Consider the following 24,141-nt stretch of genomic DNA (forward strand, 5'->3'; position numbering starts at 1 on the left):
CCCTCTGACGCTGACTAGCTAGTTCTCACTTCAGATAGACGCCAAGTCTTCCCAATGGCTTACAAGATCTATCCTCACTACCCAGCGTCCATTCCTCGGGACCTTTGCTGTGTTCCTTTCTTTCCACAGTCTGCTTCCCTGCCAACCCTGGACCCCAAGAAAGCTACCTGACTTCCTCCCCCATTTCTTTTGGACTTCAGATGTTACCACCTCCGCTCACAGGCCTCTCTAGACCCCATGATCTAAAATAGTACCCCAGTCTGTTATCTTCAACTTGTTTACCCTGTTTTATTTTTCTCCCCCGAACCTTCTGTTCTCTGACAGTGTCCTCCTTTGGAGATATGTGTCCTTACCAATCTGGAAGGGCCATAAAAGCAGGCCTCTGTTTTGGGAACTGTTGCTTTTTCTACACTAGAATGGTGCCTGACTCAGCGACCGGGTGCTTGGGATATTATATATAGTGCATAGATGCTAAATCCAAACTTCTATTGCAACAACTTGTCCGGAAAAGCCTCCTCCTGGCCTCTTGCTCATGCCATGCCCTCCTTCTAGAACCTGTCCTTCTCCCAGGATCCAAGGCCTGCATGCAAACTGCTTCTTCACTTCACCAGCTTCCTCTACCAGCCAGCAGACAGCCATCCTAAACTTCTTCTAGATTCTCAGCCGAGAGCACCTCTGTTCCCAGGCTGCCTGGGGATGGCTCCATCCCACTGCAGTAGCAATCAGCCGGGGAGGAAGGAAAGCAGGGGGGACAAGTCCCTAACACTGGCAGAGGGGGCTGGGGACAGGATTAGCTGCAGCGTCTCAGATCCAGCTGTTTCCAGAAATGTCGGGCTGGAAAATGTCACACTCAACTCTGGTCCCTCCCCCACCTCTTCCCCGCTGGGTGGGCTCTCATTCCTGGAGAGCAACCTTTCTCCTCCAATACCACAGGGTCCTAGGAAAGAAGGGGGGCAGGGAATAAACCCTGAAAAGGACAACCCTTTTGCCTGTCCTCCCCCATCCCACCCTCCTGCTGGGTGACAAGACTTTAATTATAGATATTTGGTACTACTCAGAATTCCAAAAGTCCTTATCACCTCATCCCCTCCCCACGGAAGCAGTTTCCATGGGGGGTGGGGAGGAATCACAGTAAAGAGCCAAGGAGGGGCAGGAGGAAAACTTGTCTCCACAAGTCCCCGCCAAGGGGGAGCCAGCCAGACAAAAGTGGTGGGAAGGGCTGCCGCCCAGCCCCGCAGAACGCAGGGGCATCTGGGCAGGCTGAGGTGGGTGCCAGGGCTGCTGTTGAGTGGGAGAGGAACAAGGCCAGAGGTTCTAGGGCTTGGGTCCAGCTCTGCCTGGCCTTGTGGTGTGACCTTGGGCTCAGCATTCTCCCTTTTTGGGTCTCAGAATTCTTCCTACCTCACACCAGGCCCTGGTGAATTAAATATCACCACGAACACATTCAAGCTGCTACAATACAACGTGTAAGTGATGCCCCAACTGTTCCTGACTTATGCCCCTTCTCAGATGGCAGGCCAGTCTCACTTGGAAACTGGGAACAACCCCTTGATCCAGTCTCTTTAAGACACTGATAAGCTAGGATTCAGAGAGACTCCAATACTCTGAACACTCCATCTTACACATAACAAGAAACCACTGGTGTCTACCCCAAAATGAGCACGCAATGAACGACAGACAGTGCGACAGCGACTTCAACATGAAAAGTCCCATGAAGTCAGCTATCGACGATTCTCAGAGACGAGTCACTACCTGTTTCTGGGCTAAAGATGGTTCAGGTGTCAAGGGGTACCAGGCAGAAGACATGAGCTATCAAGATTACTCTGAAGCTCAACAAAGGAATGCCTTGGTGCAAAGGGAGGTCCGTGGACAACAGAGTGGTAACTATGGAGCTAACTGGAAGAAGCCAGAGGCCTGGAATAGGAGAAACAGGAAGAAGGCTTGCACAGCACAGTCTCGGGGAGCTGCAAGCAGAGCTGCTCATATTCACGGTACACAGAGAGCAGACTCTCTCTCTCCTCTGGTCACATTGACTCTCCCAACCCCATTCCCTTACCTAGGCTGCAGAACGAGCCCCTCCTACAGAACCTCAAAGATCAGGCTTCCCAAGTTCTCAGGGCAAAGATGGGAAAACTAAGTCCTAAAGTTGACTGCCCAGGTCCAGATAAGAGTCAGAGGCTAAGCAGTGCGTGGTACCCGAGCTTCCTGACTCCTTATAACGTGGAGAAGTTCTGACTCAAGAGGAATACTTGAGCACGAGGGACCGCCCACTGCTCAAGATGAAGTCTGGGGTTACTGAGACCCCAGTCTTTTCCTCTGAGCGCTTTACACTGCTTTACGCTGGAACATGACAGACAACTCCTCTTGTCCCCCTCTCATTCTGAAGGCCAAGCCACACCGTCCCCACCCACAGTGCAGGGATCGTGACTGGAGCCCCAAGCTTGAGACAAGGGAACATTGTCTGCTCAAGAGGAGCCAGCAGGAAGGGGGGAGTGGACAGCTGCTCCCCATCTTTCTGAAGCCAGAAGGACAAGGATAACAAGAAGAGATTCAAGGTAGCAGATGGTAGAACTTCCAGGCTTAATGTGGGGGCGAGTAATGAGGCATGGCAAATGTGTTCTGAGCCTAATAAAGTCCACCAGGTGACCCTGGGACCAGTGCTTAGACAGCAGTGGGGGAGGAGGAAGCCAAACCTGGCCACCGAGAAGAAGCTGAGACAGCAGAGCCTGTTCTGTCCTCCCTCCTGGCCCCAGGGAGGAAATGGTCACACCACCGCCCACCTACAGAGCCTCCCCGGCATCAGCCCATTATCTCCACTCTACAGAAAGGGAGAGCAATCCACGGAACAGGGACGGGGTAAGTCCTGTGGCTCTCCAGTCTGACTCTACTAATTACAGACGCGCCCTTCTCTCTTCTAAGGGGTGAGAGAGAGAGAGAACATCCAACTGGGCCTGGAGAAGTGGGAGGACCTGAAATGTCAGAGAAACCTCTTGTAGGGCCAAGAGAAGTTTGTACGTGAGGGGATGGCTCCGTATCACGGCTCCCAGGAAGGGAGGATATGGAGAATTTGAAGCAGGACAAAAGCCAGTCCTAGGAAACTCTTTCCTCCTTGGCCTCAGTGCCTGTCTCCCAGATGCCACAGGTGATCGCCTCAGCTCCCACTATACTCCCACAGGACCCCATTACATGGAAAAGGAAGCTGGGACTCCCTTCTCCCATCCTCCACTCACAGAGCTGGCCCCGGTGCTCAGACTCGGCTAATGTAGGTCTCAGAAGGAAAGCCAGGTCCAAAAGTCCCGTCTGCCAACTCCCTGACTGTCCATCCTTAGCCCCTTTCATAAGGAAGGGCAGAGCTAGGACCTGGGATGGGGAAATAGAAAGGAGGGGAGAGAATCAGAGACAGGGAGTTAGAGGGCCCTGAAGAGCTCTGAAAGGCCAAGTGACCAAATTAGTCCAGGGTGTAGGGTTTCCCAGCTTCTGAAGTCAGCAACACAGTGGGAGCTGAGGCAGGCCACAGTTGACATAACCCCAGGCCATCCCTGAGCTCAGCTTCCAGCCCAGAGCTGCAAAGCTAGCTGCAACTCTCCCATGCCAGGGCAGATGCTGCCTAGGGCCAGTCTGAATCCACAGCCAAAACCCAGGCATAGCTGATGCAAGATAAGAGATGGGAGAGCTTTGTGGAGGGTGGGAATGAGCCTTCGAGGCCCGGGATGAACAGGAAGAAGGTGGGAAGGTGAACAGATGCAGGCAGGCAGGATGAGGGGGCAGACTATCCACCCTGAGTCACAGAGGCAGCCCTATCTACAGGGATCAGAACTGTTTTCAATCCCTCTGAGGGGCCTTTGCCACCAAGGCTCAGCAGAAGCCGGTCTGTCACCACACTTCCCTAGCGACTTTACCTCGAAGCTCCTCCAGCTGAAGACTAGTGTGTTGGCACTGGTCCTGGGGACTAGCCAAACTCAAAACACGGACTCTCCCAGTTCTGCAGGATTCCACCTGGGTGGATCTGCAACATCCACATCCCTCAGACCCAGTTTTATAAATGAGGAGGTTAAGCCACAAGAAAGGCCAAGGTCAGAAACTAGAACAAGCTTGGAGTCGGACCCCTGAAGCCCTCTGCTGATCCCTAAAGTGAGGCTGGTCCCTAAGTCTCCCAGGTTTTGGAACAGATTTCAAGGCAAGAGCGTGTGAACTGGCCTGAAATGAGACCAGCCAAGAGTCGGGCATTGAGGCCAGAGCCTTGACTCAGTGTTATCACCTGCATCCACACTTCTAGTGCATTTCTAGCAAAGAACCATGGGAATCTAAGAAACAGGACTCTGAGAAACATTCCAAGGGCCTTTGCAACCACCACCAGAACACCTTGGGGCAGACAGACAGACCCTTCCACACTGGCAGCATCCGGAAGCCTCTTCAGGTCCTGAGGTAACAGGAGCCAGGTGCCATTAACTCTATTCCAGGACAGATTCTGGAAGCCTGCCTAATGAGTACTCAGTTCCTGTCAGGTTGGTGCCCATGGCTCTCATGCACCCTCCCTCAGTCTCCTTCCAAAGGACTTACCACTTGTGGCTTGCTACAGCACTTGCTCGCTGGGGCTGGCTCATCTGGAGTTGCCCTGGCAGCCCCAGAGGGCTTGGTCTCAGTGGAGGGCGGTGCAGAAGGAGGCAAGCAGGGTAGGTCCACAGGACCTGGGGCAGGAACGTCACCAGAGTGAAGGGTCAGCATGTACCGTTTAGTCACATCCTCAAGTGATGGTGCCTGCAAGGCGGGATGGCCTCTAACAGGAAAGCCCACAGGCTCTGGCGCAGCCACGGGGGGTCCCACAGACATCGCAGGCTCGGGTACCACAATAGGTGTAAAGGTGGCAGGCACACTGGCGTGGCGAACATGTTTGGAGGAAGACCGAGTTTGTGTCAAGCTACCAGTCTGGTCCTGGTTGCCCTCCTCTCTCCGAAGCTCCTGGTGACTGCTCCGGGCTGGGCGCTTCTTGGAGCCTCGACGGGTGAGCCGAGGGGAGAGAACACTGGTCAGCTTGGGGTCAAGATGGAAGTCATGGTGGGCAGTGGAGGAGGCAGGTGGGGCAGGTAGGGACCTCTCTGACTGTGCCCTGCCCCTGGCAGGAGCAGGGTCTTCCGGCTCTGTCCACTGCTCTGCAAGGATAGGTTCACTGCTGGACGGAGGCAGCATGGGCTCCACTTCTCGAATGGGCTCCCCTCCTGGGCCCTCAAATCCAGGCCCAGTCAACTCCCCACGGCGACTAGGGTCACTCAGAGATTTCTTCTTGGGGGTCTTGCCAGCAATCCTGTCTTCTCCCATACGCCCCAAGGCACCAGGCCCCTGAACGATACTCTGAATGACTTCCTGATAGTCCTTGTTCTCTTCGCTAACCACAGACCAGTCACTGTGGCCGCTGGTCAGGCCCTCATCCATAGCTGGGGTCACTGGAAGCCCTGTCTTAGAGTTCAGCGAGCCCAGAAGATTGCTGTCCACAGAGAACCCTGAGGGCTCCTCAGAGGTGGCAGCCCGATGACGCTGTGGAATAGGGTCACTCAGGGACCTGTAGGCCTCACTAGCCTCCCCATTACTTAGTTCAGTTCCATTAGGGCCTGAAGGTGGCACTTTTCGTCTCCTGCGGAGGGCACCTGGAGTTGGAGGGGTCTCAGGAGACACAAGGGCCCTCCCACCCAGGCTGTCTTCTGTCCCGGCCCCAAGGTGGTGGTTTGTCTGCGCTGAAGTAGAGGAAAGGGGTCGCCACACTCCTGCAGGATCTAAGCTGCAAAAGGCAGCACCAAGAGGTTCAGGGTCTGCTCCAATGCCCTCATCCGTCAGGTTGGACTCAGGGCCAGAGAGCTCCTCCTGAGACCGATGCCCTTGGGTCATATCCCCTGCCCAGTCAGGACTTGTAGGGCAGACATCATTTCCATCGTCCTGCTGTGCACCCATTCGCTGTATCTTCTCAAAAACCTGACGGGCTTCCTGTACATACTGATCCTGGACCACGAGTGGCAATGGGTCTTCCTCTGCCCCAGAACCTGCCAGTAGGAGCTCTGAGGAGCTAGGCTTCAAGGCACTGGTGCGGAGCAGGCGCCGGGCCATGGGCTTTTCCGAACAGCTGAATGACTTTGCTCTGCGTAGGGTAGCTGTCAGGTCCTTGAGGGTGGGCCGGGTGGTGGGTGACGTTGGACTTTGAGACAGTGTGGACTCCGATTGTTCCATTGGGCTACCTGCTGATGGTGAGTCTCTGCCATCTAGGGGCCTGTTCCCAGGGCCCCCACTGGGCTTTCGGACCCTCAGTTCTGAAAGGTCTGAACGAAGGAAACTGAGCAGCGTCAGGGTTTCAGAGGCGATATCTGGATTCGATAGGGACTTTCGTTGTCGGTTCTTATCTAGGTCCAGTCCTCCATCCCTCAGCGGCCTGGCAGTGCCTACAGGTCCCTTACTGCGGGACCTCGTCTGGGGCCGCAGAAGAAGCCCATCTCCAGTTCCAAAACTTGGGGATCGATATACACCCCAGCCCACAGAACTACGGCTTGACCATAGGTCGTCATCTTTGAGGGTCTCTGTGCTGGAATAGCGACTACTTCCTCGGGAGCCAGCTGGGCTGGCCAGGTACGCAGGAAAGCTCACCTTAGCCACACGGAAAGGTGCACCCCCAGTGTCGGACATAGGCCTTAAGCTCTCTTGGGGACCTGGGAGGCATGGCTGTGTACCAGTACCCCACTCATCCATTGAGGTTCTTGGAGACGTCGGAGGTTCGGGGCTCCCGACACCCCCCGCTGATCCCAAGCCTCCCGGATTTAGCTCGTCACTGTCCTGGCTGCAGCCGTGAACCAACTGAGAGCGTCCAGGCCGGAGACCTCTCCCTCTCCAGCGACGGCCATCCTCACCATTTGGGTCCTCGTCACTGCCCGAAGAGTGGCCGCCGAGGTAGGCCGGACTCTGAGGCCCAAGCTGCGACTGCGGTCCCTCCTCTTCCTCCTCGCTGGAACTAGCAGCCCGGCTGCGGCTGACAGGATAGGAGGAGGCAATGGAGGAGGAGGAGGAGGCCCGGGCCCCGGCCTGCGGTTGGGAGAAGCTATGCCAAGAATGTAAACCATCCGCCGGACGCTGCGCCCGCTCCTGTTGCTGGTGCTGCCGACGTCGCCTCCCCTCGATCCCGGGCCCGGACAGCGGCCGCGCAGAACGCAGGCCAGCCAGAGGAAAGCACGTTCGAGGAGGTGGCGTCGGAGGTTGCCGGGGATCGCGAGTTGGGGGCTCCCACGAAACTCTGTCGGGGCTGGTCGACCCCAGGGCCTCAGAGTCCATACTGGGTCGTCTGGAGCTCGGACCGCCGAAGAGTTTGCGCATCTCTGTGACGCTGGGCCAGGCCCCACGTTCAGAGCCTTCCGCAGCTTCTTCTGTGGTGCCGGAGGAGCAGCCCCCGTCCCGGGTACCAGTGGAGTCGTCGTCCAGACCCGCCGCGTCGAAGCGCCGGGAGAGCTGGCGCACCGATGGCGAGAGGCTGCGGAGCGGGCGCGGCTGCGCGGGGGCGGCCGGGGGCCCCGACGCCAGCTTGGACACGCGCCGGGAGGGCTGGCCCGGGACTGCCGCGGCTGGCCGGCACGAAGCTCGGCGCCGCAACCCAGGGGTGTCCGCGTCCTCCTCCCTCGGCCCCGGTCCGCCGCTCCAGCGCTCCAGCAGTTTAAACGAGACGCTGCGATAAAGTGGGGGTCGAGGTGACCCGTCCGCCATGGTTGGTGCTAGTCACTCCGGGGGGGCTGGCCTCGGGACGCCGCGGCCAACCCCCCCTGCACTCCCACTCCGAGGGCGCGCAGTGGCCACGGTCCGAGAGCCTGGGTCCTGCACCCGCAGCGTGCGGCGGCTGTGGAGGAGGGTGCGGAGACGTGAGCAGAGGTTTATCAGTCGAAGATCAAGTTTCCGCGGCTACAAAAGGCAGGAGTTCCATCCTGGGCGGCCCCTCTCGCCCCTGCGGCGACCCCAGGCCCAGCCTTAGCCTCTGCGGGAGAGGCCAGGGACATCGCGGTCCTGCCGGTGAGGGGCCTAAGGCTCGGTTCCTGCACTCAAAGTCCGCCTGCCAAGCCCGGCGGCCCGCCTGCCTCCCCTCGAGCTCCCGCTCCAGCTCCCTTTCCCTCCCTCTAAGCAGCTAGCTCTCTGCTCCCTTTTGTTGCAAATAAACTTTGAGGCAGAGGAAAGGGGGCGGGGGGCGGGGCCTGGCGCCCAAAAGAGGGGGTGGGCTCCGGGAGCGCGCGAGGCTGGGAACACTGTGGGGGGAGGGAATCGGGGAGGAGCCGAAGGAGAAACAGGATGCTAGGACTTTTGTAGACCAAAACGACCCTCTAGGGGAGTCGGCTGCGAAAGCCGCGGGCTGATCCTCCCTGGGGACTCCTTCAGATACCCACAGGAGCTGAGAGTGGACAGCTCTGCATAAAGTAGTCCCCGCTTTCACGCGGGAACCTCTGCCGCAGGGGCTCCAACATGGCAACCCAAGACCCAAAAACTCAGGTACACACCGAAACTCAGGTACACGCAGAAACTCTCCTGGCCGGAAAAGAGGTGGGGCCCAGGGAGACGTAGGTGGGGCAGGCCCACCGGAGCGCTTGTGGTTCCCCACCTTGCTCAGACCACGCCCCGTACTCATCCTTCAGTGGCGAATCCCGCCGCACCACGCCCATGTCCCGCCCCTCACTCTCCCAAACGCTCCACCTATCTCCCACCTCCCTCTGGTTTGTCCCTCGCTGACTGTCCCTTAACCCACCCAATGCTGCTTTAGCAGTCCCACCACTCAGGACTATTACACACAACTTCCCCCGCCATTTTTCCAGTTGCCACGCCCCCTGCCCTCTAAGGCCTGGCGTCCTCTAATCTCTAAGACTCCGCTCCCCACGTCTTTCTGCGGTCGGGGTACGTTGCTCTTGCGCCCTCTGCGGGCAAGATTCTCCGCTTTCTCCAAACTCCGTAGAGATAAAACTTCATCTTCCCACAACCAACCATAGAAGGGTTAGGAAGGTTTCACTTGCTTACAGGCGTTTCCTGCCCCCTTTGGCAAGCACTCTGCCCTTTCTTTGGCCTCCTGCACAAAAGGTGTTTGCACGGGAACGCCCTCAACTTCCCTCCGCCAAACCTATACTCCTACCTGTGGGTGCTCCACCCTCCAGACCAGGAAGGTGTCTCTCCCGCTGCAACAATGATCTACCCTAGACCTCCCCTCCCGCTCCTGCTGCAGTCTAGCAAGTCTAAAATTGTTCTGGTTACTGGGATGTCAACTTCGCACCTCTGTTAGGTCCCTTTTTGCCCAGAGGCTTTAAATGTAGGACTCCACACCTAAATGAATGAAAATATATGGACTGCCTAGGACGTACGGGTAACATTTTAAGTATTTTATTTAATCCTTAGGCCACCCTTGGGGATAGATGTTATTAGAGAAGTCACAATAGCCATTGCAGAAGTCAGAGGGAAAGGATAGCTCTAGGTGTGGCTCAAATCCAGACTTTAAAGTTGTCAATCATCACGGTTTTTTTTAGAGATTTTGATGAAGAAGGAGGGTCTGATTCCTTTAAGTTCCAGCAGCCTTTCTCTTTGTGGGTGGTGGGCAGAACCTAGCCTCTTTGGGGACAGAGGACAGTCTAGACTGCTTCAAACTCACCCAGCTCTGTTATGTGTAGGCCCCATTCCTCCAATGTTCACTTAGTAAGCATTTAAGGTCAGTGGTAAATGCTTACCCAACCAACCCCAGGGCCATATGGGTCCCAGCCAAAGATACTCAGCTCAGTGGAGATCAAGGCAGTCTTGAGGGCAGAATGCTAAGTGCAGAATAAGGGAAGGCAGCCTCTAGCACAGTGGCTCTCAACTTTCTTGATGCTGCAACCCTTTAACACAATTTTTCATGTTGTAGTGACCCCCATCATAAATTTATCTTTGTTGCTATTTCATAACTGTAATTTTGCTATTGTGAACCCATAATACATATATCTGTGTTTTTCAATGATCTCTGGAAACCCCTTTGAAAGGGTCATTAGGCTCTAAAGGGGTGAGGCACACAGGTTGACAACCACTGCTCTTGGAGGACCCCAGGCTGGATTGCTGCTCGATCAGCCCCCAGGGTAAGAAGGTAGCTCTCTTAGTTCTGGATCATCCGTTAGTTTGTAGGAAGCCTCCAGGTATGGAGATAAGAAGCCTCCTGCAAGACCTTCACACCATTGTGTCTCAGCTCTGTCTCAAAGGGTCTATGAGGTATATCTTGCCCTCTCCACTGGCAAATTAGTATGCAAAGAAGAGAACCCGATGGGTTTGCACCTCTCTACTCTGCCTTGCTGGGATGCAGAGTAAACAAACCTCTATGCTTCTTTGAGCCTCAGCTGCCTTGTTTGAAAAGTGAGGAATGGGTCAGCTTTCCCCTAAGCAAGTTTAGGTGTTCACTGTCTCCCTCCGTAGTGATGGTTCCCACAGCTCGATGTGTCCTGCTGAGATCACACCCAGGGCTTTGGGCATGCTTAGTCGTCACTCTACTGCTCAGCATTGAAATGTGTGCTTTCCCAGTTTCTTCACACTGTTCATTTCTTCTTTGCTTTGTTTATTTTTCGAGACAGGGTTTCTCTGTGTAACAGCCCTGGCTGTCCTGGAAGTCATTTTATAAACCAGGCTGGCCTCAAACTCGCAAAGATCCATCTGTCTGCCTCTGCCTCCCAAGTGCTGGGATTAAAGATGTGCAACATCAACACCGGATACTTTTAAATTTCACCTTCATGTCACTTCTGAAACTGGTATTTAGCCCTAACCACGGGTGAACAAATGGAGAATATGGAGGCTAAAGTCGTAGACCCCAAGAGCCTGGTCACCTATGCTTGGCTGAAGTAAGCCGGCCTGGCCTCTGGCCTTACTTGTGAGGAGGCAGGATGTTTAAGGATCTTGGCTAGGCTGAGTGGCATCCCACGGCAGCCACTTTTATTTTTATTTTGTTTTATGTGCGTGGGTATTTTGGCCTGCATGTATCTGTCTCTTTTGCCTGCATGTATGTGTCCCAGATCCCTTGGAGCTGGAGTTACAGAAAGTTGTAAGCTGCCATGTAGTTATCTGTGAGCCTCAGGCTCCTCCTCTATGAAGAATGAGAGAGCATGGTGACAGATCTATTAACTCCTCAGGTTACCCTGTCTTTGGGAAGATCAATATGGAAAGGTTGGGTGGTCAAGGTGGATCATGGGCAGGATGAACCTTGGATGTTAATAAACTGTGGCAACCAGGGAAGGAGCTATCCGAAGGGGAGACCTGGCGTCTGACTGCTTCCCAAAACCAAACAGTCTCTCGGAAACTACCTGTCCCTCCATCATCAGACGGAGAGTGCATAGGATTTCACTAGTCAGCACCTCTTGCACACTTTCTGTTCTTGTCAGTCACTCGGTTGACTCTCACCAAAACAAACAAACAAGTAAAACAAAACAAAACGCCCCAGCCAGGACCTGGCTCCAACTCCTGCTTTTTTCTATTTGATTTTATTGCATTTACTGTAAGTTCAGTCTCACTCCTGTGTCCTACCACTGAGGGATAGCTTCAGACTCATCTCAGTCTCACTCCTGCGTCCTACCACTGAGGGATAGCCTCAGACTCATCTCAGTCTCACTCCTGTGTCCTACCACTGAGGGATAGCCTCAGACTCATCTCAGAGCTGTGCTGATCAGTGTTCATATTATCTCTCTCTCTCCTTCCTTCTCTCCCCCTCTCCTAAGCCATCCCAGTCTCAAACTCTTTGTATAACTGAGGATGGCCTTGAACTCCCGATCCCCCTGCCCCTCTCCCATGTGTTAGGATTACATGCAGTACTGTGCTTGGCTTTTTTGTTTTGTCTTCAGATTTATCATTATTTTTTGTGCATGAGTGATTTGTCTTCATGTATGTATACGTGTGACTACTGCCTGAGGAGGCCCAAAGAGGGGTTCACTTAGGAGCTGTCACATGGTGCTGGGAATTGAACCTGGGTCCTCTACAAAAGTAATACATGCTCCTAACTGCTAAGCCATCTCTCCAACTCCTGCTTTTTTCTATTTGATTTTATTGCTTTTACACAGCCCTCAAAGTACTTTCATTTTTGTATTTTTGTTGATGTTGGTTATGTTGTTGTTGCTTTTGTTTGGTTTTAAGACAAGGTTTTTTTATAGCCTAAGCTGACCTCAACTTTCCATCTTCCTACTTCAGGCTCTAGACTTCTAGGGATCACTACAGGCATGTATTGTCACATCTGGATTTTTTGTTGTTTCTTTGCTTTTTGGACAGGGTCTCACTATATAGATCTGGTTGGCTGGCCTGGAAGTTGCTATATAGACCAGGTTGGCTTCTAACTCACAGTGATCTGCCTGTGCCTCCCAAGTGCTGTGGTAACTGTATACACAACCACATCCCACCGTGATGCTTTTGAGTTTTGTTGCTCACTTTGCGTGTGTGTGTGTGTGTGTGTGTGTGTGTGTTGCTAGGATTGAACTCTGAACCTCATACACTCTAGAGAAATTCTATAGCACAGAACTATATCCCCAGGACACATCTCCCCCTTTTTTTGAGACACGGTTTCACTTAGTTACTGAGGCTGGCCCTGAACTTGTTCTGTAACCTAGTCAGGCCTGGGACCCAATCCTTTTGCCTCAGTCTTTCTAGTATCCAGGATTATAAGCGTCTATAATTGTTTTGTTCTTTTGAAATAGTGCGTAGGGTCACCAAGGAAAGGTGCTTGCTGCCAAGACTGATCTCCTGATCCCTGGGAACCAACTTCTGAAAGTCGTCCTCTGACCTCTACACACACAATAAATAAAATATAAAATTATAAATAAAGTATAATTTTAAAATGTTTTGTTGAGGCAGATAAACAAAGTTCACAGTCCAGGCTCACCTCCAACCATCCATGTAGCCTAAGCTGGTCTCCTGTATGTTGTGGTTACAACTCTCTATGTAGCCTGAGCTAGCCACTGAGCTAGCTGTGGTTACAGCTATCTATGTAGCCTGAGCTAGCCTCCCACGTGCTGTGGTTACACCCTTGGCATCTCTGCTTTAGTTCTTTATAACTTCATAGAAAAGACATTGCCTAAAGATAATTTGGAGGGACTTCTTGTTGCTTAATACCATACTGCTAAGTTTAAGCATTGCGTGTTGGTATAACAATTCTAGGTGCATGTATATCTAGTGTATTGATGGCTGTGTGAACTTTTGCATGACTTTGTGGACAAAGGTGTTGTGACAGAAGTGTGTAGGGATTCAACATTAGGAGGCACTGTGAAGCCAGGATGGAGTATCCCTGCCGTGGGTTGGTCATCTGTGTTTTCTGTTATATGACATGTGTGTTCCCCTCCACCTCAAGCTACCCTGGGGCTGACCCTCCCCAGGTGGTCAGCCATCTTTAAGATGCCTCCTGGGTATGTCTAACCCTTGTTCTTTGTTCCCGTCAGGTTCCAGCATACATCCTGACCCCTAACCCAGTTAAATCATTGCCTGCTTTTCATCTAGGGATGATGACTGAAGGATTCATTTTGTCTCAGCAGTGTGTGTGTGTGTGTGTGTGTGTGTGTGTGTGTGTGTGTGTGTGTTTGTGTGTCTGTGTGCTTGAGAGCTCAGGCTTGCAATGGTTTAAAAATTAACAAAAGGAAACACCAACCACAAAAACACATTTATTTCTCTCTTATGCAAAAGTCTTGGCAAATGGATGTGAACGTGAGCTTTCCGGGCTCTTGGACAGGAGGGACCTTGCCCTCACGTGACAGTGCACCAGCAGTCCCCTCCACCCTGTAAACACAAGAAAGGTGGGGTGGGGGTGGGGGTGGAGAAGACCTTTGTTGGAATCTGCATTGCTATTCCAGGGCCTAGCACATCCTGAGATGTCTAGCAGATCCTTGATCATCTGAGATGGGGTTTCACAGTGGGGTTTCACTGTGTAGACCAGGCTGGACCAGAACTTGTTATCTTGTCACAACATCCTGAGTTCTGAATGTAACAAGCATGAATTGACCAGTTGCCAAATCACAGGTGTCTTAGTTTTGTGGTTGATGTGGAAATTCTGGAGGCCCAGGCATGTTGAGCCAAGTTTTGCTTCTCTGTATGGTTTGGGATTGAGAGAAAGCTTCAACCATGGCCCCAGTGACAAACACATTGCAGCCAGTGCCCCAGGGCCTCCTCTGGGGCCTCAGACTCTCTGCCTCTGCCACTTGGCTGTGAGCCTCTGTAAGAGATCGTGGGGTTGCCGCCGGAACTTCTGTTGTGTGAAGTAGAAGAGAATGGGGTCCAGAACACTGTTGACACTGGCGAAGGGCCGAGTGCCTTTGTAGGCAGCAGCGAAGGTCTCCAGCACAGGGCAAGAGACACCGGGCGTGGAGCGCACAGCCAAGTAGGCTGTCTTGGTGATGTGGAAAGGCAGGAAGCTGATGGCAAAGACAGCTGCCACCACCACAGCCATACGAGCCGCCTTGCTGCGCCGCTCTTGGGCCACAGGACCTGCTGGGCCATCCTGGCGACACAGGCGGCGGGCCATGCGACAATAACAAGCCAGTAAGGCTATGAAGGGCAGCAAGAAGCCGATGACCGTGAGGGCCATACCATAGGGCAGGTAGCGAGTAGACAGGATGGGTGGGCTCAGGTCGTAGCACACAGTGCGGTTGCGCTGGATGCCTGTGGCAGCAAAGACTGCCGTGGGCAGGCACTGGGCTGTCACAGCCAGCCACACGACTCCACACACTACCCAAGCAGCACGGCGACCTCCACGCTTGTGCCAGGAAGCCAGGGGGTGGCAGATGCCCAGGTAGCGCTGGAAGCTAATGCAGGTGAGGAACAGGATGCTGCCATGTAGATTGGCATAGAAGAGGAAGCGTACAAAGCGGCAGGCGAGGTCTCCGAAGGGCCAGTGGTCCCCTCTGGCGTAGTTATAGATAAGTAGGGGTAGTGAACAGGCATACATCAGGTCCGCCAGTGCCAGGTTCAGGGTGTACACAGCGGAACGGGTCAGGGTCCGGCGGGATGCGCAGATCTGGGCAATGACGCAGATGTTCAGTGGCAGGCCGACCACCAGCACCACCGAGTATACCGGGGTTAGCAGCAGTCGCTTGAAATCCTCACGGTAGACGCAGGTGGTGGGCGGCAAGCCTGGAGCCTGGATGGTGCCATTGTCCTGCTCCATAACTGCCTGTCAGCCTTTCCTATGCTCGGAGAGTCTGGGGAAGCAATACACACCCTTTCAGTAGCATGCTCACTGGCAACCCCGTTCTTTCGCCCCGCGCCTTCATCTCACTGTCTGAACAATTATGTCTTTAATTATGTCATCTCTTAGCCTCATCACCCCATAAAGATCCATACTGATGTCATATCATGGACCTGTGTACTCCAGTAAAGCTAAAGCTTGAGAGAAATTCGCTTTTGTTTATTTTTTAGACACAGGGTTTCTCTGTGTAGCCTTGGCTGCCCTGAAGCTCACTCTGTAGATCAGGCTGGCCTGGAAATCACAGAGCTCCCCTGACTCTGCCTCCCAAGTGCTGGGATGAAAGGCCTGTGGCACCACCCTGGCCCAAGTCGATTTTTTTCTGTCCTATTTATTTCCTCTCAGCTTCTCCTCATGAAGTTCTGCTCAGCCCTCAGAACTCTAGTCAAATGTCTCTTCTATGAGAATTCATTGATGGGCTTCCGTTCAAATCACAGGTACTTAGTGCCTGCATGATCTTGGGGGCAGGGATTTACCTTCTGGCTTCCCAATCTGAGCAGAAAGGTTAGAAGCACACATGGGGCATCTCCTGAGCTCCCTGAGGAGTAGGGATGCAGTAATGGTATGTTTACCTGTCTCATGCAAGATGGAAGATGTTTTAGGAGGAAGTGCCAGATTTGGTGTTCCTCGTTGTTTTCAAGGCAGGTTGGGTCCAGGACAGAGAGCTCTGGTGGCTTTTAGTTTACCCCTGTGGACAGTGCACACACACGCAGAGCTCACGGAGGGAAGCACTGACGTCCTCAGTCTGAATTCCACCTTGGGAAGCCATGTTCTTTCAGTCACCGTTTATCTGTAAAACAGGAGAGGTGACTCAGGTGTTCCAGGGAACTTCCTTTTGGGGGGACTTAGGGGACTGGGATTGTGTGCAGGGTGGGGTGGGGTGAGAGGGTTGTGTGGATGGGGGTTGGAGTGTGTGGATGAGGGGTGGGGTGGAATTGTGTTGATGGAGTGGTAGTGGTCTTGAGTGGACGGAGGGTGGAGTTATATAGATTATGGTGGGGGTGGGCTTGTGTGGATGAGGGGTAGGGTTGTATCGATGGGGGGAGGGGAGGGACTGGAGCAGCTCAAGTCACTCGGCTACTGCTCCTGTACCTAAGCCGGGAGGCTCACAACTGCCTGTAACTCCAACTTCAGAGGATCTGATATCTGTGGTGTCCATGGCAACTGCACACATATGTGCATGCACAGGCACACATGCTGCAGATGTCTGCATCGTTAGGAGCACTGGCTGCTCTTTTAGAGGATCTAGGTTCAAGTCCCAGCACCCACATGACAACTCATAACTCTGTAACTCCAGAGGATCGGACACCCTCACACAGACATACAAGTAGGCAAAACACAGAATTAAAAAGAATAAAAATAAATTAAAAAAAAAAACAAACAAAAAACAAAAAAGGAGAGAAAGAAAAAGAGCCTGAGGTGTGTCCTGGTGGCCAGAGTAAAATTCCAGCTCTCAGGGGAACCAATCAGGAAGCAAGCTGGCCAAGCTTTACAGAGATGGGAACTCTGAGGTGAGGAGCCATAGGGCCAACATCAGTGAGTTAGAAACAAAGTCAGACCCAGAGCTCACCATCCACAGACACTGGATACAGAATCGCATGCATTCATCAGGGTCATTCGTTTGTGCCTTCTTTCTCTTGCTTTGACCTGCCTGTTAGACACACATAGGCCTAGCATGCGGGCAGAGACATTGTAAGCTTAGCTACGGTTTGCTAGTCTGAGGGACAGACAGAGTGAGCCACAGGATGGAAAGAACTCAGCAGAAAAAGTGTCTGCTGTTAAGGCAGCCTGAGTTCAACCCCTAGGGCCCAAATGGTGAAAGGAAAGAACCGACCCCTGCAAGCTGTCCTCTGACCTTCACGGGTACACTGTGGCAAGTGCTCTACACGCAGAATAAATGGATAGATAGACAGACAGACAGACACACACACACACAGACAGATAGATGTATGTCAATAAAGAAAGAAAAAGACCTTCTCCAGAGAAGGATGACTGGGTGGCTGAGGAGGGTTTTCATCAGTAGAGCAGAGGAAGGACACCCCAAGTGGGAATAGGGAATAGGTGGAAGGGGCCGAGTCCCTATCCTTCCTTAGGCAGGCCTGTGGCTGACTGACCACACTCCCCGAGAGAGTCTCTGCCTCCCCCTGGAAGTAACAAGAACTGCAGAAATGAGCTTTGAGTGGATCTCAGCCGTCATTGCCCCTCCCCCCCCATCTGCTCTGTCTCTGAGGCTGAGTGCTCCCACTCCTACAGGGGATGACTAGAGGAAGGGACCCCTCGACCCCAACCGTGGGTGACAGCTAATATTGACTACCTCATCTGCCATCCACTCTTGCACCCTAAGTCCTAGACCAGCTTCTCTCTGGACTATCTGCCTGCAATTGGAACCTTTTAAGAGATTCCTCTGCTCTTAGGGAAACACCTAAGTCTCTCTTCTGGTGTTCAAGGCCCCTGTCCAGACCTCTGGCTTTGCTTGAAGGCCCCCAAGTCCTCTCCACACGCCCCTTATCCTGCCCTTCCTCACTCATCACACTGTTCCCAACATGGTAGAGCCACTGGCCACTGAGACCCAGCCCCCTCTCTGACCTGTCCAGCTCTGCTGATCTTTTCACAAACACGTCCATAGTCTACTTCTGTTAGCCAGAACCTGAGCACCTCCAAATTTAAAACAGCACCAAGTTCATGAGCCCATCTTGATCCTCCCTTGAGTCCCCAGCTGAAGAGACCCCACCCAGCTTGCCAAACTGTCCAACCACTCTGTCCCACACCATATTGGCTCATTTCCTCAAGACACAGACACTCACATACAGCATCCCATCACCGTCCTGAGTTGATAGTTCCAAGTGTGTTGGGGCACTCAGGACACTCAGACTCGGAGCTGCCCATGCTCCTGTCCTCAGCCACACTGTAGCATCTCTGGCGTAGCTTTGGACAGTTTCCTCTGCTTCCTGGCGCTGCTAGCTCTGACTGAAATAGCCCTTGGATGGGGGGGCACTCCCTGTCACCCCCCACACCTTGGCTTGGCGGAAACAGCCTGGAGGAGCACAGAGCTGAACAAAAGTCATCCTTCCCAGAACTCCCTCTCTAGCCATGGGAGGAGGGGACATGGGCATGGGCAGACCCAGCGAGTGGCTTTCCACCCAGCTCTCCATCAGTGTTCTCATCTGTTGAATGTATAGGTGTGTTATCACAGTTCTTGGCCCTTCCCTTAGCTGTGACAGCTGAGCCACCAGGATTCCATTCACTTCTCTGAGTCTGTACTCCTATCCCAATCCTCCATCCATTTGGTAGGTCATCTACTGACATGCCTGTCTTCACCTCCCTCCAGGTGACAATCCACTTGGGTACTTCTTACCTAGATATTTTATTGCCCATACGTCCTTTTCACTACGCGCCCTTATTAAACACATACTGTGTGCCGTCAGCTCTCCCAACATTCCACTATTAGTGGTTGCTGTCCCTTCTACTTAAAGACCAAGGGTCATGAGGTTGGGGGTAGGGGTGGGCACATGAATGGGGCTTTATAGCTGTTGGGACAGCTAGAGGGTGAGAGGTGTGTTCTTCAGGGCAGAGGCAGCACTCAGAGGGGAAGATGACGGGGGCTTTGGTGTGAAGTCAGTGAGGCAAGGGGGTGGGGGCAGGGCACGCAGGGAACGAATGCCAAGCTGGTAAGTGGGGGCCGGGCTCATATCCTGCCTCTGCTCCCACTCCCATCTGTTTCTCTTAGCTGCTGTCTAGAATGTCACAGTTGCCACCTGCATGTTGAAATGCCACAGAGAGTGAGGACTCTTCCTACTCTGTCACTTGTAAAGGAGCCTTGTAGACTGTAGATGCCGTCTGTGCACTGAGCCTACCCCAAGCCCACTTTACAGGACAGGGAGCCGAAAATCTGAACCAAAGTGAGACCAGGCAGATTGAATTTCAGGCAGACATTTGGCCAGCTGTGTACAAATTGGGCACCTACGGTTTATTTGCGTATGAGCCAAGAAATCCAAGCAGCCACGGAGACCTGGCTTTCTTCCCAGTAGCTAGCTCCTGTGGTGTTCCCAGGACAGGCTCCGGTGGCACCAGGGTCTGTCCCAGGATTGATGCAACTTTGAAGGATTAAGGGAAGATGGGGTGCTGACCCTGGGGCAGGGCAAGACTTGGGTCAGACCTCTAAATGATTGTGGCTCCTCCAGGGACTGGAGTAGTCCCTGTAATGAGAGTCTGAAGCCATGAGATGGCGCTAGTGGACAGCTGAACTGGATGAGGCCACTGTGCCCATGCTTCAGGGGCCGCCTGCTAGTCTGGCACTGAGCAAGCCCAGGACATGCCCCTAGGCCTGTTCCTCTGGCCTTCCTCAGGATTCCTCCTACTTATCTATCCCTCTGTCTGAGTCTCACCCTCTCAATGCACTTACAACAGCCATTTGAGTGTCAGGCCAGACGTAGCACCCTGACACCAGGCATCCTCCACCCCTCTCTACTCTAGTTCCCTGGATATACCATCACCAAAAATACCACAGCCCTTTACCCCCACCAAGGGACAACCTACATTTGCTTCCTTCCCTCAGTCCAGGTGACAGCTATGGGTTCAGTTCTGCAGCATCGTCAACCGCATGAAGACATCAGGAAGAACTGTCTCACTGTTTCTGATGCTACTTAGGACGTAGGGTCTTTGTGTAACCCTTCATGTAGCCTGTAGGATAGAGGCAGGAGCTGAAAACTTGAGTCACCACCTACCGGGTAGTTCTCTGCAGCTGCTGGACCTGGGAAGAAACTTCCCAACCTTGGGCTGCCTGCCTGCCTGCCTGCCGGGAAACCAAGCTGGGAAATCCCCTGGCTGGACCCCTGGCCCATGAATTTAGCATGGAAGGCACAGGATCGAAGGGTCAAGATTTGGTTTCCTCCTTCTGAGTCAGGCTGAGACTCACCATCTGCCTGCTGTGTGGCTTAGGGCCAGCTTTCCACCTTCTCTGAACCTGAGAAACTTATGGTCGCTGTGTTCCCTTCCTTACAGAGACATCACGCCCTCTGTCCCAGGCATCACCCAGCCCTGCCCCTGTGTGTTATCCATCCTTGGTGCCCTAGAGCCACCTACATCTAGCTTGATCCCAGACCCTGGCACTCGGAGAACAGTGGGCAAGGGACAGAATCCCTGCTTGGACAGTTTAGGTCTCAGCAGGCTAGAGCTGGCAAAGCCAGCACGAGGCTGCAGGGAGGGCAGAGATCTGCTTTCTCTTCTCCCTTTTACTTCTTCTTCCCCCTCTGCTCAGCAGGGACCATGTGGAACTGAAAGCTTATTGTGAGTGTGAAGGAGAAGCTGCACACTGGGACTGGGGCCCTTTCATAGCCCTCCTCTGAGATTGATGCCCCCATCCAGTTCTTCCAATAAAGCCTGGCCCAGAGCTGTGTGGGAGGCACCTTGCCCTGTGCCTGGGCTCCAGGCTCTTCCACCCCTTCCTCTCCCACAGTAAGTGGAATATATACACTGCTTAATCATAAGGACTGCAGTTGGCTTCAGACCACTAGTGCCCCAGATCTGTCCATTGTCCAATAACCAGGCTCCAGGTCGTGGTTGGAAGAGAAGACTGAAGCCTAGCTTGTGGCCTGCCATGCAGGTAGACCTGGAGGAGCCCTCATTTTAGAGCCTTGCTCAATGGTTGAGAAGGAGAGGGGTTTCTGTTGGGCTTGCAAAGCTGGGAGGAGTGAGGCTGGAGTTGCCACAGCTGTCAGGACTGTGTGCCAGGCATGGTCCTGTGTCGCAGAGATATAAGCCCGAGAGAGGAGACTGCCAGAATCCAAGGGGGCAGAGTAGAGAGAGGAGCGCACAGGTCCCTGAGAACACTGTGGAGCTTCTGGATGCCGCCAAGCCTGAGACTTCAACCTCCCAATGGACTCCAGTGATGCCCACTGACAAGTTCTTGTTTTGCTTCAGTCCATTAACCGGTTTTCTATCCCTTGATATCAACCATCCAAAGCCAGACGTGGTGGTGAAGGCCTGTAAGCCTTACACCTGGGAGGTAGAACAGGGAAACTGGGAGTTCAAGGGCATCCTCAGCGACATAACAAGTTAGAAAGAGGAGCTGGGGATGTTGCTCTATTAGCGTATTTAATGTTCGCAAAACCCTGAGTCCGGTCCCTAGTACTGCATAGTCCAGGCATGGGAGATGGAAGCAGGAAGATCCAAAATTTAAGGTCATTCTCAGCTATGCGAGTTCAAAGCCAACCTGACATCATGCATGAAACCTTATCAAAAAAAAAAAAAAAAAGAAAGAAAGAAAGAAAGAAAGAAAGAAAAGAAGGGAATTGAGAGATTGCTCAGTGATTAAAAGCTTATGTGTTGTTTTTTTTTTTTTCAAGGATCAAAATTTGGTCCTAGCCTCCATATCAGGGAGCTCACAACTGCCTATAACTCAAACTCCAGGAAATTTGATGCTTCTGACCTCCCATACATACATACATACATACATACATACATACATATAAACACACACACATACACACATACACTCTTCATATATATATATATATATATATATATATATATATATATATATATATATGTATGTATTCTAGATAATGTTGCCTTGACTGTCCTGAAACTTACTTTGTAGCCCAGGCTAGCCTCAAACTCAAGGAGATCCACCTGCCTCTGCCTCCTGGGATTAAAGATGTACACTACCATGTGTAGCTTTAAATCTATATTTTTTAAACCAGCCATCTTGCCTGCAGTTCTAAGCTGGAGTAGGGCCTCCACCTCTTCTCACACAGTTTTGGTCCAGAAGTCCATCATCTCTGCATGGGAAACTAGAACGGGAGGGCAGGTGGGGACAGAGGGACAGTCTAGTGGAGCACAGTGGCAGCCAGAATGGTTCTCAGAGTGACTGACCACTGTCATCTCAGTAGCTCCTGGCAGGACAGTGGAACCCATTTGGGCTCCCTCTGCCATGTGTCCTAGAAAGTCCTTTATATCTTTGAGCCCCCATCTTCCCGGGTACTCACTGCTAACTTCTTGGCTGTTTAGTGGAAGCCAGACTGGGTTAAGGGCTCTGGTACCAGAACCTTACATGGAACGAGCTGTACTGACCCCACAGGATAGCATTGGTGGCAATTGCTAAGATGTGATGTCTTCCTAAAAATCTCATAATTTAAAGTCTTTGCCCCTGGCTGGCAACACTGTGGATAGCGGATCATCAGGCCATTGATGAGAAGTCAGTGAATCAGCTTGCGCATAGTTCCCATTGGATGGGATATTAGAAGGTAGGGCCTGGTTGGAGGAATTGGATCAATGGGTGGGACTTAGGACTCCTTCCCCCTCCAGGCTGACACAGGGGCAGCAGCTTTGTGCCACCATGCCCTCCACTGTGATGTTCCTGCATTGCTGCAGGTCCAGAGCTCTGAGGCCAACCAATCAGGAACCAAAACAAAGACTTAAACGATTGTCTCAGATTCTGTACAGCGATGACTAGGCTTAGACACAGTGGTGACTTGTCCGAGGTGACAGTGAGTCAGTTGGGAGCTGAATACAGATTTGAGTAATGATAAAGTCTGTGCTGGGAAGAAAGGGGACATTTCCCTACCAGAAACCCGAAGCCAAAGAGGCTGAGTTTGCCAGTGCACACAATAGTCACCGTGGCACCATTTCCTAGGAATAGGTTAAAACAATAGAGGCGAGGAGGCCCTCGGGTCACAGACAGAGTAACTCCCTCCCTCTTCTAACTCGGTGAGACACTGGACACAAGATCGGCTTTGCTTTTAGGTCTCCAGTTTCCCAGGAACCCTGGGAAAGGTTAGATGAGTAGATCCAGTCCGTGTAGCTAGGCCAGAGCGCGCTATCCTTGGTGCTACTGAGTTCAGTCAATTACTGTGTGTGTGTGTCTGTCTGTCTGTCTGTCTGTGTCTGTGTGTCTCTCTCGTTGGTGTCTCTCTCTCTCTCTGTGGTATCTGTGTGTGTGTCTGTGTTTGTGTCTCTCTGTGTGTAGTGTCTGTGTCTCTGTGTGTATGTGCGTGGTGTGGTGGTGGTGGTGTATGTGTCTGTCTGTCTGTCTGTGTCTATGTGTGTCTGCATTTGTGTTTGTATCTTTCTGAGTGTGGTGTCTGTGTGTATATGTGTGTGAATGTGGTGTCTCTCTGTGTGTGGTGTTTCTGTGTGTGTGTGTGTGTGTGTGTGTGTGTGTGTGTGTGGTAGTGATGGTGGTGCTAGTGGTGTGTGTGTGTGTGTGCCATTGCATGTATATGAAGGTCAGAGGACAACTTCTGGGTGTCAGTTTTCTCCGTCCACCAGGAGGGGCTTGGAGAGTGAGCTCAGGTTGCTTGGTGGCAATCACTTTTACCCACTGAGCCATCTTGACGGATGACACATTTGCTGGAGGGTAGGGGGATAATCACAGGAATTGTACCTTTAAGCCTGCCTGATTCCCTAGTCTCAACCTTAGGAAGGCCTGTTCACCTACCAGGCCAGGCAAGTAGACCATCGGAGTGTATACTGCGTGTTTCAGAGACAAGACACCAAAACGCAAAGGAATCTGGCTCTGTGTGTGAGGCTGGGCCAGAGGGAGTCTCAGAGGACCCCTCACCTCTCATGAGAGCAATCCCTGTCATGGGTCCTGTTCTAACCATCGCTAGCATCTCCTGAGGCCTGAGTCCACATCCCAGAGGCAGACCACCCCTGTGACCCCTAGAGGCAGGGGTCAGTGGTAGGGTTCTGGGTTCCGGACTTGCTGAGACAGACAGGTCTTTAGATGACCTGACTCAGAGCCTCTCCACTCCCCAAAGAGGAGACCTTGAAGCCTCCCCGTGGCTTGTCTGGCCCCTGTTTGCATACTCCCCTTGCTGGAGAGCTTACCCTTCTCCAGGCTGCTATAGGCTACCTTGAGAAAACTCACTGGAAGACGAGCTTGGCCTCACCAAGCCCTGAGATGTACTTCTATTCATTGA

The 24,141-nt window shown here is 52.7% G+C and overlaps 2 protein-coding genes across 5 annotated transcripts in view; both read right to left on the reverse strand.

The window, feature by feature from the left end:
• The window catches only part of Arhgef17 (Rho guanine nucleotide exchange factor (GEF) 17), a 62,416-nt gene extending 54,263 nt beyond the window's left edge, over positions 1 to 8,153 (reverse strand). Inside the window, exon 1 of the mRNA NM_001081116.1 lies at positions 4,561 to 8,153. Coding sequence (NP_001074585.1) covers positions 4,561 to 7,731 — 3,171 coding nt within the window. The 5' untranslated portion in view covers positions 7,732 to 8,153. The remainder of the gene's footprint in view (positions 1 to 4,560) is intronic.
• Positions 8,154 to 13,621: 5,468 nt separating this feature from the next.
• Positions 13,622 to 24,141, reverse strand: part of P2ry6 (pyrimidinergic receptor P2Y, G-protein coupled, 6) — a 37,869-nt gene continuing 27,349 nt past the window's right edge. For 3 of the 4 annotated variants that reach the window (XM_011241739.3, XM_006507640.4, XM_030242490.1), the window contains exons 2-3: positions 15,793 to 16,010; positions 13,622 to 15,176 (exon numbers count right to left, since the gene is read on the reverse strand). In XM_011241739.3, coding sequence (XP_011240041.1) covers positions 14,156 to 15,142 — 987 coding nt within the window. In that variant the 5' untranslated portion in view covers positions 15,143 to 15,176; positions 15,793 to 16,010 and the 3' untranslated portion in view covers positions 13,622 to 14,155. The remainder of the gene's footprint in view (positions 15,177 to 15,792; positions 16,011 to 24,141) is intronic. The other variant, NM_183168.2, reaches the window with a different exon arrangement.

Source organism: Mus musculus, chromosome 7 (genome assembly GCF_000001635.26).
Source record: "Mus musculus strain C57BL/6J chromosome 7, GRCm38.p6 C57BL/6J".
In the NCBI taxonomy this organism is placed as follows: domain Eukaryota; kingdom Metazoa; phylum Chordata; class Mammalia; order Rodentia; family Muridae; genus Mus; species Mus musculus.